The 19014-nt window shown below is 40.1% G+C and overlaps 2 protein-coding genes across 3 annotated transcripts; one reads left to right on the forward strand and one right to left on the reverse strand.

Moving 5' to 3' along the window:
• Positions 1-424: 424 nt before the first annotated feature.
• Positions 425-7569, reverse strand: LOC108657335 (uncharacterized). Its single transcript, XM_089263717.1, has 3 exons — positions 6563-7569; positions 817-1641; positions 425-742 (listed from the first exon to the last, which is right to left on the reverse strand). The coding sequence occupies exons 1-3, from the start codon at positions 7567-7569 to the stop codon at positions 616-618; spliced, it is 1959 nt and encodes a 652-aa protein (XP_089119843.1). The 3' UTR covers positions 425-615.
• Positions 7570-7678: 109 nt separating this feature from the next.
• LOC115564988 (transforming growth factor beta-1-induced transcript 1 protein) lies at positions 7679-18975 on the forward strand. Of its 2 annotated transcripts, none has more exons than XM_030389898.2 (5): positions 7679-7820; positions 8374-8456; positions 15819-16043; positions 17846-18079; positions 18174-18975. In XM_030389898.2, the coding sequence occupies exons 2-5, from the start codon at positions 8454-8456 to the stop codon at positions 18249-18251; spliced, it is 540 nt and encodes a 179-aa protein (XP_030245758.1). In that variant the 5' UTR covers positions 7679-7820; positions 8374-8453; the 3' UTR covers positions 18252-18975. The 2 variants fall into 2 exon arrangements, with proteins under 2 accessions (XP_030245758.1, XP_089119845.1); XM_089263719.1 differs by having other exon boundaries at positions 7683-7806.
• Positions 18976-19014: the final 39 nt, after the last annotated feature.

Genomic DNA, 19014 nt, shown 5'->3' on the forward strand with positions numbered 1-19014 from the left:
CAAATAGAAGTAAGTCAGACTAAGAGATAAATTCCGACTGTACAGAGCTCTATTGATTGATAAATGCTGTGCAAATCCTTTGCATAATACATATATGATAAATTCCGACTGTACAGAGCTCTATTGATTAATAAATGCTGCGTAGATCCTTTGCATAATATATGATAAATTCCGACTGTACAGAGCTCTATTGATTAATAAATGCTGTGTAGATCATTTGCATAATACATATAATTACAATAGTATTGTCTTTTGAGTATGGGATTCGCATCGGCTAAGAATTCGATTCGATTGTAGTATTTAGATCGAATGCATATTTCCTTATAGATAAACTCTGTATAAACGGTTTTCTAATACCACATAGAAGAAAGAGTCTAGTGTTTTCTCCGAATGCATTAAATAGTTAATCAAAAATTTGCGAACATTTAGGTTTTATGTTTTTTGTGCAATTGCTTTATTTTAAATGAGGCACAAATTGAAATGATGATATATATATCTAGAAGTACATAGTCATGTACATTTGGTGCACGTACAATTTGATGGCTGCTCGAGTACGAAGTTATGTTAACGGATCCATCGGCAGCTGAATTAAAGTTAAGCCGGAAGCTGGGACCATCAATTGGTCTGGTTGTTGGTTGTGCGCGTCTCGTTATCCACGAAGTCCTTGATGAAGCCGGCGATGCTGCGGTGCAGCTCGGCGTCAATATTCCGAGTCATTTCATCAACTAGATTGCTACTAATGCTGCGTGTACGAGAGAGAAGTTAATTAATAGTGACAGCGAGAGTGTGAGGGAGAGAGAGAGAGGATGTATTTACTTGGAGTACAATGTCCAGGGAGTCAGGCAATTGGAATTGCCGTAGAAGCTGCTGTTCTGGCATTGATTCTGGAACTGGCGACGCTGCTCTCGTGAGTCGGCCAGGTCATTGTCCAGTTCCTGGATGGTACCCTCATTGCCGGAGGGACGTGGGGTAGCATCAGTGTCTTCGTCAAAGTCGGTGTCGAGTTGTAAGACATATTCCTTGCCCTCCTCCAGAATGTCATCTAAGCTGAAATCTGATTCTTGGCTGCCGACTAGGGTCTCCCCTTCGCTCCTCTGAGGCAACTCGGCCAGTTCAAGGTCCAGGTCCAGCTCCCTGTCGGCGTTCAAGTGCACTGGCCGCGGGCGCTGATGTCGGTGCTGCCGCTTGGAATTCCTGGTGGTATCGTCTTGAGTTTGATGCTTCATTTCCTTGGCCTTCTTCAGCATGCGCTTGGTCACCTGCTGCTCCGCGCGCTTATGATCGTCCATGCGCCGCTGGGCACGCCACTCGCTCACCTGCTGCTTCTGCCGGTCGAGCTCGGCACGCTCGTCCAAAGCCTGGCGCTGGCGCTCGTTCGGCTCGGGCGTCATTTCGGTAATATTGCTACGCTGCAGCTCCGATTCGATAAAGTCCAGCACATGCTTCTCATCCTTGAGCTCCTCCTCGAGTGTCTTGGAAAGGAAGAGCTTGCCGTTGGGCGAGCGCAGTATCTTGACCTCCTTGTAGCGCATGTCGTCCGGCTGCATCTGCTGATGCAGTCGCTGGCGCTCCTTCAGGTAGCGATGTCCCTCCCAGAAGCGCTCGCAGTATGGCGAATTTCCCGGTGTCAAAGCCAGCGGCCTGCGCCAGAGAGGTAGAGAGCAGACAAATGGGAAAGGTTTAACATTCGAATTGACGCTAATAAATCAAACCCGAAGTCGATGTCCCAAAATAATACGCCGCTTGCCATTTCGATGATTAGCACGACGCAAAAGCCGGCTAATTGCATCAGCCTGGCACGCTGCTGACGTCACAGCCCGCAGAGCCCAACGGACTGCTCTATCGGATATCATATGGGCTGTCGACACGCAATTCCTCCCCCCTGAGAGCAACTGCACACATGTCCCACCCAACCCAGATCTCAAGGCCAATGTCAGAAAATAGCAAAGCGTCACCGATACCCTAACTAAAACGGGTCGAAAGACTTTGCTGGATCATCTATGGTTTAGATAGATATCGATATTTAAATATATGTATATATACATACATATATCTAGATCAAACATTATTAGATATAGATATAGATATAGATATAGATATAGATATAGATATATATATAGATATAGATATAGATATAGATATAGATATAGATATAGATATAGATATAGATATAGATATAGATATAGATATAGATATAGATATAGATATAGATAGATATAGATATAGATATAGATATAGATATAGATATAGATATAGATATAGATATAGATATAGATATAGATATAGATATAGATATAGATATAGATATAGATATAGATATAGATATAGATATAGATATAGATATAGATATAGATATAGATATAGATATAGATATAGATATAGCTATAGATATAGATATAGATATAGATATAGATATAGATATAGATATAGATATAGATATAGATATAGATATAGATATAGATATAGATATAGATATAGATATAGATATAGATATAGATATAGATATAGATATAGATATAGATATAGATATAGATATAGATATAGATATAGATATAGATATAGATATAGATATAGATATAGATATAGATATAGATATAGATATAGATATAGATATAGATATAGATATACATATATAGATATAGATATAGATATAGATATAATAATAAGAGTAATATATATAATAAATATAATAAGACGTGTTGAGGATACAAAGATAGGAAAAGATTTGTATGGAGGTATACAAATATGAAGGTAGGTGGATACATATGTGTGTATGTATATACCCAAGGCCCAATTAGAATTAGAATTTAACATATTTTGCTAGGCATCGTCATTTCAGCAAACAACTTCGGGTTAGTGTATTTGATGGCGCATCCATTTGGGTCTGGGTCTGGGTCTGGGTCTGGGTCTGGGTCACTGGGGTTAAAGCTTTCCATGCTAATGGCAAACGAATTCCCCTACCTGCGCTCCTCTACCTGTCAGCTCGCCAACTGCACGCAAATAATATGACACAATCAGGCTGAAGCGCTGGAGCGCCGTCGAAGAGTTCATTAATAAACGGCGACGGGGCTAACCTGCGAGCAGTCGTTACGCTTGGGGCGCGCTGAGTGCAGGGGCGACAATTTATTGATCAAACAAATAAAACGCAGCAGCAGCAGCGATATTAGCGCACCCCACGCCCAAGTCGAAGACGTTTGCGATATCGATAGATTCTAAAGGGCAAAGCAAAGGCGCTCGCAGCGGTCCGACTGGACTGGGGCTGGCAGCAACCGAGTGCTACGGTGAATGGCGCTACGATTGGGTATTATTAGTTGTTAGGAATTTGTTTTGCAAATTTTATCTTGAAGAAACAACAAATGTGGCAAACAAGAGAGAAAAAAAGGCAGAAGCTGGCGCGAATTTCAATTGCAAACAGTTGTCGATTGGAGGTCGTCGTATTTAGTTACGAGAGAATTCCTCATATCAGCCGAACTCGACGATAAAAGAAAGAAAAACAGTTGGTGAGCACCTGGATTGGGGCGGAACTGGGGATGGAGGGGCTAGCCCAGGTCTTGTAGTTGACAAAGAGAGCGCGAGGAGCGCCCTAGCTGCGGCTAGGCTGACTAGAGAAATGCGCTACACGACTACAGAACCCAGAAGCCTGCATATCAAACTAGAAATTGTGACAAATAATACCAAAAACTCGGTTGTTTTTTATACCCTGAACCCATTGAAAATGGGAAATCAGGGTATAATGGTTTTGTTAAAAGTATGTAACAGGCAGAAGGAGGCGTGGCAGACCCCACAAAGTATATATATTCTTGATCGGGGCGACAAGCTGAGTCGATTTGGCCCTGTCCGTCTGTCTGTCCGTCCGTCCGTCCGTCCGTCCGTCCGTCCGTCCGTCCGTCCGTCCGTCCGTCCGTCCGTCCGTCCGTATGTATGAACGCGTCGATTTCAGAAGATATAAGAGCTAGAGACTTCAACTTTTTTTTAAAATGTCCGTATATATCACGCGCAGATCGAGTTTATCACTAAAAAACGATAACTCATTCCGATACTTTTTTATCGATAAAAAACCTTATCGAAGATCACTTAAAAAATTATATCTCCTACATCTTTCAAGCTAGAGTCTCCAAATTTAAAATGGTTATTAAGACGCATGCCATACAATTTCGGTTTTTGTTAAAATTTACCCCCCACCCCTAAATCCACCCCCTCACCCTCATCTTTGTTAAAGTCGTATATCAAATACTAGAGACTTGTGCTTCGGTATACACATACATTTAAACATTATGATTACGTTCTGAAAGTTTCATTACGATCGTACGTCTAGAAATTAAATTATTCAACAAATAAGTTCTCAAAATATTGCCAACACTGCAGTGCAACCCAAGCGCAATCGCCTGTATATGCGAGTGTGTGTGTGCGCGTGTGTTTGTTCGTATGCGTGTGTGTGTGTGTGCGTGTGTGTTTGCTAATTATTATTGAAATATAAGTTGCTTGTAGGGTTCAGGGGATCTCGTAGTCGAGCAGTCTCGACTAGAGCTTTCTTTCTTGTTTAGTTTCTGGGAACGATATGGACTTCAGTGCGTTTTGTTGTTGCTTGCGCACAAATTCCCCCCTGAATATGCTGAGACACCTTTTTTTTTTTGATGAATGACAAATGGTCGCCAGCAAAAGTTCCAGTATCTGCAGATAAGGCAAAAACAAACCAGGAAACGTTGTAAATTAAGAGAACCGAATGAAGTTTCATATTTCTGCCCTGCCGAATGAAAGACAGAAAGAGAGAAAGAGGGAGAGAGAGAGATAGATAAATAGATAGAGAGAGAGAGAGAGAGAGAGAGAGAGAGAGAGAGAGAGAGAGAGAGAGAGAAGACTTTCAATGGGAAGGAGGGGTGATAGCATAGGTAAAGTGCTAATACAATTAGATACGATTGTAGCTCATTTATGTATATGGGGATAAGGTTGTTCTAAAAAAAATTAAATTAACAGAGAGAGTGAAAAACAGAGAAAGAGACAAAGAACGAAAGAGTGAGTAAGAGAGAGGCAGAGACAATAGATAATATTACTGGATTTGATATCAGATTAATATAAGCGGTCAAGGTGATTTGATATAAAATTAAATAAGACAAATAGTTGGAGAAGGAGAGGGAGAGAGATAGAGATAAGGAAAGCGAGAGGCATAGTGAGTAATTAATATCTAAGAGATAGTGAATTATGAGCATTATTTGAAACCTAATTAGCATAGACTTGAAAAGAAAGAGAAAGAGCGAGTCACACAGAGTGCGTGAGAGAGAAAGTTCGACAAAGAGAGAAAGAGATAGAGAGAGAAAGAGGTGTGAAAAGTAAATAAGTACTAATACAACTAGATATGTTTGCAGATTATGTGGATATCAAATGAGTTGATACACAATTTAATAAGCAGTTGGAGGGAGAGAAAAGGAAATATCTATGGAAAGAGATAGAGATGGTAGATAAGTAGACAGAAAAAGAAAGAAATAGTGTGGCACAAAGCTCGAGGTAGTAGCGCCTACAAAAAATAAATACGATAGCACTTCATCTAGATGGGAAAATGTTATCCAAAGTCTTACTTAAAAGTCTTATTTTTCGTATATCAGCATAAATGTTTTGTGTGTTCCACTGACCACCCATTAAGTAAATGTTTACATACGCATTCACAAAGGTACATGTATGTATGTGTATATTATAAACATGCATGTTGAGTCATGTGAAGCTTCTGCTGCCTGTCTGCCCATCTGCCAGGTCGAATAGTTTGTCTAGCTTTCAGGCTTAAGGTTACCCAAAGTCTCTCAGGCAAATATGAACAGCTGTATGTCTGTATGCGTGTGTATGTCTGTATATCCTCATAAATAAATGGGTCTTTAGTCTGCTATTGATAAGTTTCCGCTTCGATATAGGGGTCAAGTCGCTAGATAATGTCGGAGCTGTCAGCTCCGATTGATCCAGTCAGGTGATCCGCTAACCAACAGCGCCTAGGAGACACGCCGTGTGTGTGTGTGGGTGTGTGTGTGTGTAGTCAGGTAGGTAGCACTTGGTAGTAAATACTTCTAATCGCAAACTGGGGGCGACAAACAAAAATGAAAACAATAATAAAAACAAAACAAACGAAAACAAAAATCTTTGCATGCCAACAGCAGCAGCGCCAGCAGCGGCGGCTGAGGCAGAGCCGACGGCAGCGGAGTTGCCGCTGGGTGAGTAACTCGAAAGCAGCGCCAGCGATGGCGTCAGCTGCGCATTGGCAGCTGAGGCTGAGGTGAGGCGCGAGCAGAGCCAGAAAAAAAAAACAAACTGAAACTGGCAATGGCAATGGCAAAGCAAAAACGCTGGAGAGCGCGCAGCTGACGCTCTCTGAGCACGACGACGACGACGATGACGATGATGACATCATTGGCCGACGACGACGACGCCGCCGCCTGCGTTGTTTCAGCAGCATGGGCCAAGTGGGCATACTTATACATATACACATATACACACACACACACACACACACACACACACTCATATGTACATGCACGTCCATTTGTTGGTTTGTGTGTGTGTGTTTTTTTTGCATACTCACAGCATCTGGAGAGTGAGACGCATGGCGTCTGTGGAGGGGTCGCCGATAAAGCTGATCTCGCTGCGCAAGGCATCGACGATCTCCTGGTCCTGGGGCTCGCTGCGCGACAGCAACTCGAGCAGGGCCTCGCGCTTCCCGGGCGCCAGCATTTGGGGATTCTGGGTAAGCGGGACGAAGCCATCCCCGGCATGGCCGCCGGCCACGTCCAGGTTGGGGGTTCTGTGATGGGCAACGCGCTTGCTGGGTCGCGGCGTTTGGTTCAGGTCCTGGCCTCGGGCGCTGCCCATCGGCGTCACTGTCGGCACTGGCGGCGGATTCTCCATTTGACGGCGCACGGTCTTCGCCGGGGCCGGCTTGCGTCGTCGTGCCGTCGGCGCCACCGTGTCCTGCTCGATGCGCGTCAGCAGCAGCTCCAGCTGATCGTGCGCCGCCTGCATCGGCTTCGGCCTGGGCGTGTCCTGGCGGCATCTCTGTTTGCCGCTGCCTCCAGAGTTGCCGCCGCCGCGACGCGTCAGTGTTGTCATTGTCGTCTGCGTCATGGTTATGGTCGACGACCCACCGGGGCAGCTGCGTCCAAAGGCCACACGCGACGTCGCTGGCGGCGGCGTCACTGGCGGCCGCGGCACATCGCGATGCATCTCCCTGGCGGAGGTGCAGCGAGGGTGCTTCTTGGCTCTGGCATTGCTCTTGTTGCTGTTGTTTATGGTGTTGGTCTGGCGACTTGGCGGCACAACGGCAATGCTCGTGCTATTTATCCAGGGCTTGCTCGGAGCTGAGCTTTGCTTGGAGGCAGCAGCTGGCGCCTTGCTGCGGCTGCTCACCTGACTGCCAGCTGGACGCTCCTGTAGTCCAGCAGCTTTGCGGCGCTGCTGCTGCGGCAACGGCTGTTGCTGTTGCTGCTGTTGCTGCTGCTGCTGCTGCTGCTGCTGCTGCTGCTGCTGTGCATAGACCACAGCATGGTTGCGGCGCTTGCGCGCGCTCATCTCTGTCGGGCTCTTAGAGTTCATTTCTTGTTGTCGACGTCGCTGCCGCTGGTGCTGCTACTGCTGCTGTTCGCTGTTCGCTGTCGCTGCTAGCTTCACTGCTCGCTGCGTTTCGGTTTCAGTTTCAGTTTCTTGGTCGACGCTCGCCGGTTCGGTACGTTCGCTTCGCTCTCGGTTTGGTTCGGTTCGCGGTTAGCCACGGTTTTCGGTTTCTTTCTGTTTTTCGGACGCTTCACTTAAAAAAATTCTCAACTGAAATTTGTACGAAAAAAAATGTAATTGTAACAAAATTATTAATACTAATTTTTGTAGGCTTGTTGGCCGTTCTCAATATTCATTTCGTCTGACAAGTTTCACTCTATGCATGTGTGCCTGTGTTTTTTCTATTTGTTTGTGTGCGTGTGTCATTTTGTCATTTGAGTGCTGAGCTGCTGCTGCTGCGTCTTCTTCTTCATGATCATCATGTCGGCAGCTTCAACCCAATCACTCTCTGTCAAGAGCTTAGCTGGCCCTGCCTGCAGTGATGCCTCCACTATCAAAGCCGATGTCAATCGATTGTTTAGCTCACACAAAGATATATATATATATATACATATACATAGATGTATGTATGTATGTCGAACATGTTATTCAAGTTCCATTTCCTTGTGCAACTTCCCAGCACTTGCCTTGGCTAGCATATCATATCGTAGCATGCGAGCGAACTACGATAAGCTGGCTTTGTCATTTCATTCATTTCTTTTGAGTTATGATTTGACAGTTAACATAAATTATCTGCCGAAACCCATATACAAAAATTCTTATAAATTTTTTTCATTTTTGTTCAAGTTTTCCATTTCTATACCAAATCCAATTCCAATTCCAAAACCAGAACCAACCCAAAGCCGGGCAGGAGCAACAGATTCATAATGGTAAGTGAACATCTAACCCAGATCCAGCCCACATCAGCATCAGTCCCGCCTCATCACATTAACCATCGGCCCCGAGAGCAATCTCTGCCCATTAGATGAAAGTTTCAGCTGGTTCGCCCAAGCAGCCGCCCAGCTGGCTAACAGCTAAGTGAGTCGTGAGCCGTGCGCCGTTTGCCGTGGGGCGTGTGGGCGGCTGCCCTGGCGCAAACAGGTTGCCGACGCGTCGCGACGTTGCGTATACGCCGCATCGGCCATGTCCGAAAGCATTTTCTTTTGCTGCTGTGGTGTGTGAAGTGTCGACTCCAAAGTTGGTGTTAGATTCATAGCGAGTGGAATTTTAATGTATTACAAGCCATAGACAAAAACAGCAACCAAATTCTCACTCTAAAGTCGTTGTTTTTTGGGTAAATACCCTGTAATTGTTGAAAGAGAGGTGTATTCTATCTGCTTTTTGTAGGAGATAACGGGTGTAGGTGTATTCAAAATATAATTAGATAATACCTATAATAATAATTTCATTTGTGGATTTATTTATGATATAAATAGAGAATAACTATAGCCAGCATTTGCATTTGATATCGATAAATATCGATATAGGCTATTACTCTAAGAATCTAGACTACATTCACTTCATATATTTTGTATACAGGGTATCCAGCAGTCGCTTATTCACTCCTAGCACGCCCTTACTCATTAATTGCTGCTTCTTCTAGCCCAGCTCACGCGCCGCACAAAGCTCGTCTCCATATGGGCTGACTTGCCTTATTGGTACTTTGGATAATTATCATACTAAAAATAACAAAAATATAAAATCTACAAACAAAAACTAAAAGAAACCCAAGCACAAACTCATCAATTCGAAAAAACTATTCATAAAAAAATATTTGTAAATATTTAACAACGTGCTTGTGCGCCTCCTCCAGTTGACGTCTTGTTTTAGTGGGCGAACATGAAACTTTCCAAAAAAGAAGAAGAGAATACAACAACGAAAATTGTAATCCAAACGACACTTGAAGCTGATCACGCGAAAGCCGTTGATCCATATACATATGTTATACATTTCGACTAGAGCCGACAGCTTGAGGCTGGGAGCTGAGCGCAACGCCCACGAGTCTGCTGGGAAAAGCAAAAGTGTCGTCGACAGTCGACAGACTGCGATCTAACGGTGATCAGTTCCCAAAGATCAGCTCCCAAAAGCAGCCGAATTCTCTGCCCGGAGCTCAGCTCTGACATCATTCTCAAGCGCCGACATTCCAAGGCTAAATTTGGCAGCCAATTGATCTGAATGATTTATATTTCATTTATTTTCTCATTTACTTTTCTCCTTTTTCTAGTTTGTAACAAAATTATGTTTCAATTTAAGCTTTGACTTAACCTCTGTAGTATACAACTTAATTAAGAACTGATGAGCTAATAATAGTCATATAGCATTATTACAAATTAAGATATTCACCACCTTCCAAAATAGGTTCTTTCAAAATAGGATAAGTTTGGGGAACAGCTGTTCTATGAATCATAAGAAATATCAGTCAACAAAATGAGGTGAATTATTGGATATCCACTAGGAAGGAATTAACGAGTTTGAACAAATATATTTTAAATATATATTTATATTTACCTCAAACATTTTACTTTTAACCCATTTAATGGGCTGTATTAAGTGTAAACTCAAACGTACCAACCGCGACCAAGTCCTTCAATTCAACTTCCTTTCGAATCACCTTTGTTTCGACTCCACTTCCTTCAGCTTCCTTCTACTTACTTTATTTCCACTCAGCTTCCTTTTGACTCATCGTTCTGTCGACACAACTTTATTTTCGACGCAGCTTTCTTTTGACTCACCTTCATTCCCAGCCCACACCAGTAATTACACTCAGATTCATTGTATCATCTAATTAAATAACCCATGAACAGAGTAATACATTCGCTAACTCCGAAATACTTCGATTTAAAGCTCTTTAATCAAACGAATCTAATTAAATTCAAGTTAGATTGCCAGTCCGTTTACGGAATCAATTTATCAGAGTTTAGATTTGAAGACGCTTCTTTAAGCTAGAACTTTTATTACGAAATTTCTTTTTATAACACAAAATATATGTATTAAATCAAATGATATTTTGAATGAACTGTGTACATAAAATTGAATGAGGAATTTGAAATTCAATTGAAAATGTTAAATTAGGAAAATGAAATGAGTATATTGATTTTGATTTGAGCCATATTGAGCTATAAAGCGCCCACTAAGGGCATGGCAAATTCTATAATGCCTATTAAGGTATATCAGAAACCCTAGTAGTTGAAGTTCTAGAGAGTTGATATTCCGAATGTACAATAGCGCTGGCAAGACAAACTCAAAAAGATATGGCGAATATATCTACGCCCATTCGAGGCACTGCATTGTAATTTGTACAGATTTGGAGCTACAAACTGAAAATTGAGCAGATATATTATCCTAGACATGCTCCCTTGATTTCCCCAATAAAAATACGCATCTACCAATTGGCAAAATAAACATGTCAGCGTTTTGGGCCGTGAGTGGGTATTGTGCAGTCGAAAATAAAACTATTATCGATTCGTAGTTCTACATTAAAGAATTTAAAGAATTACATAGTCAACTGCAAATGCGGCGAAAATAGCAAATGATTTTGATGAAATGCAAAAATAATAAAACAATAAATTCTGCCTTAAATATCACATTGCAAATTCAAATTATTTAACATCTGAGCAAACAATTGCAAAGGCTGCCAAGTGATTTAGAGATTGATTATTTTACGGCTGTCATTAATGGGCCCTAAACTGAATTTGTATGGCCCACTCTATTGGGCCATAAAGAAGAGTTGAATCGACTTATGGACTGTGTGCTCTATAGCTGGAGCAGACATCGTACAGAAATTCTGTTCCATGTCGATCCATACGTAGCATATGTAGTCGATTTTTTGTGTGTCAGGGTCAATGACCAGTGTTAAGTGATCTGCTAAGATCTTGAGCAGCTCGACAGTGCCACCCACCCCAGCCGGCCGAGCCGCCCCAGCCGCGCCCCGGCGTGGCTCAAATGGCAATTACTTATACGCAATGTTGGCCGAAAGCAATAATTTGTATGGCTAAACATAGCGCCTCGTTGATTGACAGCATTGATTGATGGCCTCTGGGCAATAACAGCAGCAGCAGCAGCAGCTATAACAATATTACAATTACAGAGCGAGCGAGATAGAGAGAAACAGAGAGAGAGAGAGAGAGAGAGAGAGTGGGAGAGAGTGTGCGTGTGTGTATGAGTGAGTGCTTTGTGAATCATGCGCGCAATATTTTAATTATCGCATTTGAATAAGCAAACTATAAAATATAAATTCAACAAAAATTGAAATAAATTGTTTTCACTTACTGCGCTTTGTTTGGCTTTTCAAGGGAAAACTTCGCCGGCTAAATTGTTTACGCTTGTTTACGTTATTATTTATTGTTGCGGTGGTTGCTATTGCTATTGCTTTTGCTTTTGCTTTGCTGTTGTTGTTATTGTTTCTGTTCATTTGGCTACCTAGGGGGCTCTCACTCTGATTGCGCCAATTAGCTGATAACAGCTCAAAATCCAATCAATGCAAAACAGCGACACATTACACACAGGTGTAAAAGGTAAAAGCAGCGGCATTTGCATGTGGCCCGAAACACTCTAAAACTGAATCAAAACTATGTGAACTCTATTAGTTCGAATAATTCTCTGAAAAGCATCAAAAAATTTGAAGTTTTATATTAATTCCATTGAAAAAAACAAAATATATATATTAAGCAATATTATAACTAATGTTTATGTGAAACATAATATATAAACTTGGAGTAATTTTAAAATGATTTTTAGTTCTTTCTTTAATTCTAATTAAAATATGTTGATTTTTTCGTTCACAAACCTTTAAGTACCTTTTAAAAAAGAACTATGTAAATTAAAACAAATTATTTCAAATATGTAGTTTTGATTTTCGCAAAGATATATAAATATATTAATATGTATAATTATATATGCATATATGTGTATTAACGATGCGGTCATAGGGAATAATCTCTGTATCAAATTAAATTTTAGGCCATTGCAATGAAATTTTAAATGCACAATTGTATGAAATACTTTTCAGACTTTATACACCGTTATTATGTATCTAACGATTGATACACAGATTGTGCGTAATATATTATTTTTTCTTACTATACATATTTATTTTCATACAGAACTTTATATATACATACATATGTATTTTGTTACTATCAATTTAAAGGTTGCATAAAATGTTATAAAATTTCTATTTTATTTCATTATTATTTGTATTTTTTATATTTATCCAAATTTTATTGCTCGAATTATGAGTAGCATTGATTTGGGCAGCAATTTTGTATACAAACTTCATTTAGAGTTAACTCTATGATATTGTTAGGGTATTCCAGCGACGACTCTCTTCTTTGGCATATGCATTGACTTATCGTGCGAGACTTATTATAAATGAATGCTAATTATATACAACATACATGCATATGTACATATGTGTATCAGTATATAATCTATCCAGAATCTATAATCGATCCACTTTGTAGCAGAAAGAAATACATCTTTTTAATTCATATTTATTTCTAGCGAAGCCGTAAAGAGCATTAAAAGTGCGTCATCGTTGAGTTTGCTGTTTACTTTCATTTGTTTTTGTTTGCTGGCCAATGGTTGCCAAAATGTTTCGTTAAGTTGTGCGCTGCGTCTTGTTTGTTTGCCACCGAGCTGCTGCTGCTCTTGTTGTTGTTACTGTTTTCTTTTATGGTAGGGCAGTCTTAGTATGTGGAGTGTGTGTGCGCGAATGCGGCTCTCGCGCTCGCGGTCTCTCTTCTCTTCCTCTTTACACTCTTTCGCTCTCACTGCGTGTCGATTTGCGTTCATTTGTTTAATTCAATTCTAACTCTAGCGATGATCTAAGTGAGACGTCGCCGCCTTCATTATTACTGTTGTTGTTGCTATTGCTACATCTGGCGCAAACTTTAAATAAGCAAGTAAAATAACAACAACAGCAACTGGCAGCTAGTCAGGCAGCAGCAAAAGTGCTGGCAATTGCTAGCCGAAAAATTAATGTGCATTTAATTCGGACAAATTAAATTTGGTGAGCGGCGACGCCGACGTCGACGTCGATGGAGACTTCCCTGCCAGCAACATGCACGCACGGATGCACGCACACACACACACAAGCAAGCTCATGTGTAAATAGAACAGCAACAGGCATAACGGCGAGCGCGTTTACCCCTCTCTCTCTCTCTCTCTCTCTCCCTGTCAGCTGAAAGTGCAGCGTGTAAATTGGGTAAATTTACGAGCTGCTGCCATTTTTCATTTTTATGAGCAACGATTTTCATTTATGCGCCCGCTTGACGTTTACCGTTGGCCATTTGCCGTTTACCACTTGGTTAGTGGCTTGCGTTATATGGTGACGTCGTCTTGCTGTTTGCGTTTTGTTTTTGTTGCCTTTGCATAACCGTTATCAGCGACAATCGGTTGACGCCTGTAGCGACACCTCGCAATGGTTCGCAACTCGGCTAACGAGCCTCGACGCCATGTGTGCTTAGCCATGACACACCACCGTAGGGGGCCCAAGCACTTAGTGGGCGATTCCACTCAATATGGTGGTCAGCCATGGAAAACTGACGAAACATCCAGTACGTGTCACCGAAACGATGATAAATGCAGATAGTATCGGATTGGTAATGCCTGGTCATGCGTAATATATGTACCTGAAATTATACTTAAAAGTATACATAGATAGTCATCTATTATAGCCTAGGCCTAGTATGTGCCTTGAAATTTATTGCAATCGCCTTCCAAATATCTCGCTAAGTGCTACAATCTGTCCGCATCAATCTCTCTGAACCGAGTGTAAAGTTCAAGGCGAATACACTTAAAGAGCCGAAACTTTTTAATTTAATCATTTCTCATTTGGAATTTTATGGGAACATTTCATGAATTGAATTAAGTGAATGGCATTAAATCAGCTGATTTCAGGTTTAATCTTGGCCATAAAATATGTTTTAGCTAATTGAATTGATTGCAATGCTAGTATGAATTTATCACTCAGAGTACGAAATTTCGGGAATCGATAGCGCTTTTATGGCAAACAGTTATTGATTCAGCAAATCAGCAATTAATCAATATTAAATATTTAATTTTTGCATAATTTATCTTTATTTATTGAAACATTTGAACATATTTCACATGCCTGTTCACGTAGTGAAAAGAGAATATTAGATTGGCGCTTCGATGGACTTGCTTTACGCCCAGATACAGCAGAGTAGAGCCTTGAACAACATTTTGAGAGAGTTATATAACGTCATATTCTAGCTGATCCTGATATATATATGTATGTGACCATGATGGGCGTGGCATCAGACCAGACCTTACAATTTACAATATACATATATATGAGCTTATAGAGGGCGTGGCAAATAGCTGACAAATATTGTTGGCCTCCTCTCTGACATAAAATAAATGCTATCTCTTTCCTAGAGCGTCCTCAGCTGCCGACTTCTCCTCTTCCACGCCCTTGGGAAACGTATCCAATCGGAAAACACTGTATGGTGCTAGAATATCAAAATTTGTCAGCTTAATCTAATTTGACGATTTGCTAGAAATAATTTCAACTATTTTGGATGATGAGAACGAATGCAATATTCTCGCTTGCTTTACTGTAGATGAAAATCTAGTATATGAAAATACTAGATTTCCTGTTATGAGCGTGTTTTTGTTGTTGTTATAAATACTATAGTTTTATACATATAAATTACACAAATAATTATAAGACTTGATTACCTTTGATGTTTAATTAATGAACAGAAAATGTCGAAGCTTCCATTTGGTTATCTATTTAGCATCACATGTATATACATACTTATTATATATGTATGTATGTGTATACATATGTACTGGATAAACACAATTATGGCTATATAATAAGCATATGCAATCAAAATACTAAAGCGCTGATGCTCATCATTTGATTGTTATTGTTATTGTTATTAAAACAAAAACAAAAACAAAAACAGAAATGTGTTTTGTGGTCAGCGCTTTGAGTTACTCAAATTCAATGTTTTTGTTGTTGTTGCGGTTTATGAACTCAAGGCATAATATCATGCCCCTTTGGGCAATGTACACATACATATGTAAGTGCACATACATATATATAATATAGTCTATAAGACCATTCATTCTCTCACATTTAGTCATCCATTCATTCCACTCACTTTGTTCTTACAGAATAAAGTGGGAAAAATGAAATTATGAAATATTTGAACGAATTGCCGACGTGATTTTCATTTTAATTAAGTGCAAATCGTATTGTTATCTGAATATTCACGCAGTCGGACTCGGAGACGATCTGTCACAAGTGCAATGAGGTCATACAGCAGCGCATCATTACGGCTCTGGGCAAGACCTGGCATCCGGAGCACTTCGCCTGCAAGGACTGCCTCAAGCCCATCACCGAGGCCACATTCAACATACAGAACGGAGAGCCGGTGTGCTCCGACTGCTTCGTGAGCAACTACTCGGGCACCTGCTTCGGCTGCAAGAAGCCCATTCTGGAGGTAAGCATGCACCCATCCACCCACTCCCCATGCATATATGTACATATGTGTATACCTTGATCGACTCATAGGCAACACCATTGACATCATCGCCCTCGTCTGTTAGCCATAAACTCGGTCTCTTTATGAATACTGTCAACATTTGTTCATCTAGTCTATAAAGCTGTTGTGTAATGCATACGAAACCTGATTATATTTTAGTCGTCATGTGTGCAGATGCAGATGCGTTTAGCTATGGGTATAATGCCTCGTATATAGTACTCAGTGCACGACAGCTATTTATACACTTAGATCGCACAGCCAGTTTATCCCGCTCTTTGGGTACGGCGCATCAATTGACACAAGTATAATCACGGAGACTGAGACAGAGACGGATACGGAGACGGAGACGGAGACAAAGACAGGCGCATAGATCAAAAGTCAAATATCAAACAGATGTAGACTCGCATATAAATACACTTTAGCACATCATTATCTCGCATTATAAAAACAATTTTAGCTCACAATATCAAATTATATATCCGAGTATATATTTGACGACAAATGAGATTTCGTTTGTTCTTCGCCGAAGATAATAGATACACATGTATATGCGAATTTTGAATAGTCAATCTGTTAGTTACAGTATGCAGAATTCAAAGTATGCCTCTAAAGTCGTTCTGGGGAACGGTATGATATAGTGATTGAACTATTGAAATGCCATTCAAATACTTCATTGATATACATACATTATTATCATATCTTATCAACACGCGCTTGGGATATAAGGAATCGCACAGTTTTCGACTCTAGAGGATACAGCTGCTCAAATATATAGCCCGTGTTAGATAGATATACATAAATACAGACATTCATTGTCATACTTTGTGCATAGGACTATTGCCCCTGAATGTGTGCAATAGATTTTCTTTGTCTGTTTTGATATCGCTAATGAGCCTGGTTGGTGTTACTCAACCTGAATTTCCCTAAGCACAGTAGAAGTTAAAATATGAGCACTAATGCATTTTTAGTTTGTTTTCTACTTCGTTTAGCTTCGGCTTAAAGTTTTTAAAATTACTTCTGTTGATTTTATTTTATTTTTATTTTTCATAGAACGGCTTTTTAATTTAAGTATTTTTAATTGTTTTCGAATTGCGATTTTAATTTTATTTTGAATTTTACTTAAGGCTTGTGTATTCGTATAAACCTTAATTTTTTGTGCTTTATTTAATGAGAAATAATAAAAAAAATTGAAATAATATAAAAAAAAAATTCATGAAAATTTTAATTTAAATTCGTTTATCAGTTCTTTGTTATTTTTTTTTTTTTTACATATTAATTTTTTTGTATTTGTTTTAATTACGTTATTTTAGTTTAGTTTATTATTATTATTTTTTTTTTTTTTTAAAAATGATTTTGTAATCGTATTTATTTTATTTTTATTATTTAATATTTTTTTAAATTATTATTTGTTTGTATATAAAAAAATTGTAAAAATGATATTAGTTTTTTTTTTTTTTTTTTTTTTTAATTTTTTTCAATCTCGTTTTTGTTATGTTCTCCATTTGTTTTTTTAATATTATTTACTACTTACATTTACATTTACTACTATTAGCCAAGCATTGCTTAAAGTGCATTAAGAATGCGACACTGTCGTTCCGCCAAATTAGCGCCATCAAGGCCACTCGAGTGGGGGCTGAGTGTGAGCGATTGATTGTCTATGATTATGCATATAATGTATATACATATACATACATATATATATATAGATTTGATGATTTTGAAATATTAATTTTGAAGATACGCTTTTCGTTTGCTGACAGCGCACCATCAAGGCCATGGAGCAGTCGTGGCACGAGGAGTGCTTCGTGTGCGCCGGTCCATGCAAGAAGCCATTGGTAGGCACCTCGTTCTATGAGCGGGACGGCCGGCCCTACTGCCGCATCGACTTCGAGCAGCTGTTCGCGGCGCGCTGTGCCGACTGCAGCCAGCCGATAACGGAGAATGCGATTGTGGCGCTCAATGCCAAGTGGCATCGGGATTGCTTCAAGTGCAAGGTGAGTGCAGCACAATGGATTCAATGCCGTCAAATGTGTATTATATATATCTCTCTTTCTCTCTCTCTCTCTCTCTCTCTTATTTTGATTGCAGAAGTGCCTGAAGCCCATTACGGCGAGCACGTTCGCCGTGGAGGACAACAAGCCGCTGTGCACGGCCTGCTCGGACTAGGAGATGGCCAAGCGGGTGGCCGGGTGGGCCTGGAGGCATAACATTAATATATGTTTCGCTGTATATTATAGATGTTTATGGTATTTGTAGTATTCACAGTTGTTGAACAAAGAGTTAAAACCTAACGAAATTCCTCAGAATTCACTATGAAGAAGTTCAAAGGTCCAAAAGCTAACAAAGGGTATAAAAAGTGCTAAGCCACTCTTCCACACACACACACACACACACACACACACACACACACATACATACGTCACTTGGTAGAGCTACTCCAGCAAATGCTTTTTGCTGAGATAAAGATATATGGTACATATATCTTTTTCTATTTTTTTTTTACTATTTATAAATTGCATTTGACACGATAAATGCATTTAGAGAAGAACAGCTGCCAGAACTGTCAAGAGTTCGTCACGGCTCTCGAGTAGTACGGGCGGGGAAGTAACGGTATATATTTATATTCGAGAAAAACATATTCTACTATATATCATTGTTTACATAGTTGCTAAAATACACACACACACATTTGATTAGCTCACAGAATGTTGCCTGTAACACTCTATCTCTATCTATCTTTCCCTCTCACACACTGTTTATATATTATATTCTAACGCTCTCTCCCTCTCTGTCTCGCCGTATTTTTCATCTCACATGTTATCTCTTTCTAAATTGTATTATTATACTGAAGCTATTATATGAAAAGAAATATATGACAATTAATCTTGCAGCACAGCATTTACTTTCTCTTTCTACGGAACTGTGGCTC

This window comes from Drosophila navojoa, chromosome X (genome assembly GCF_054131105.1).
Source record: "Drosophila navojoa isolate 15081-1374.11 chromosome X, UAZ_NAV_1.0, whole genome shotgun sequence".
NCBI lineage: Eukaryota > Metazoa > Arthropoda > Insecta > Diptera > Drosophilidae > Drosophila > Drosophila navojoa.

Bases quoted from the DNA above. Each gene is read 5' to 3' on its own strand.
- LOC115564988 (XM_030389898.2), top strand. The intron at 16,044-17,845 runs GTAAGCATGCAC...GTTTGCTGACAG, and splicing joins GCAAGAAGCCCATTCTGGAG to CGCACCATCAAGGCCATGGA. The intron at 18,080-18,173 runs GTGAGTGCAGCA...TTTTGATTGCAG, and splicing joins GGGATTGCTTCAAGTGCAAG to AAGTGCCTGAAGCCCATTAC.
- LOC108657335 (XM_089263717.1), bottom strand. From the start codon at position 7,569: ATGAACTCTAAGAGCCCGACAGAGATGAGCGCGCGCAAGCGCCGCAAC. The intron at 1,642-6,562 runs GTGAGTATGCAA...TCTCTGGCGCAG, and splicing joins CGTCTCACTCTCCAGATGCT to GCCGCTGGCTTTGACACCGG. The intron at 743-816 runs GTAAATACATCC...TCGTACACGCAG, and splicing joins CCCTGGACATTGTACTCCAA to CATTAGTAGCAATCTAGTTG.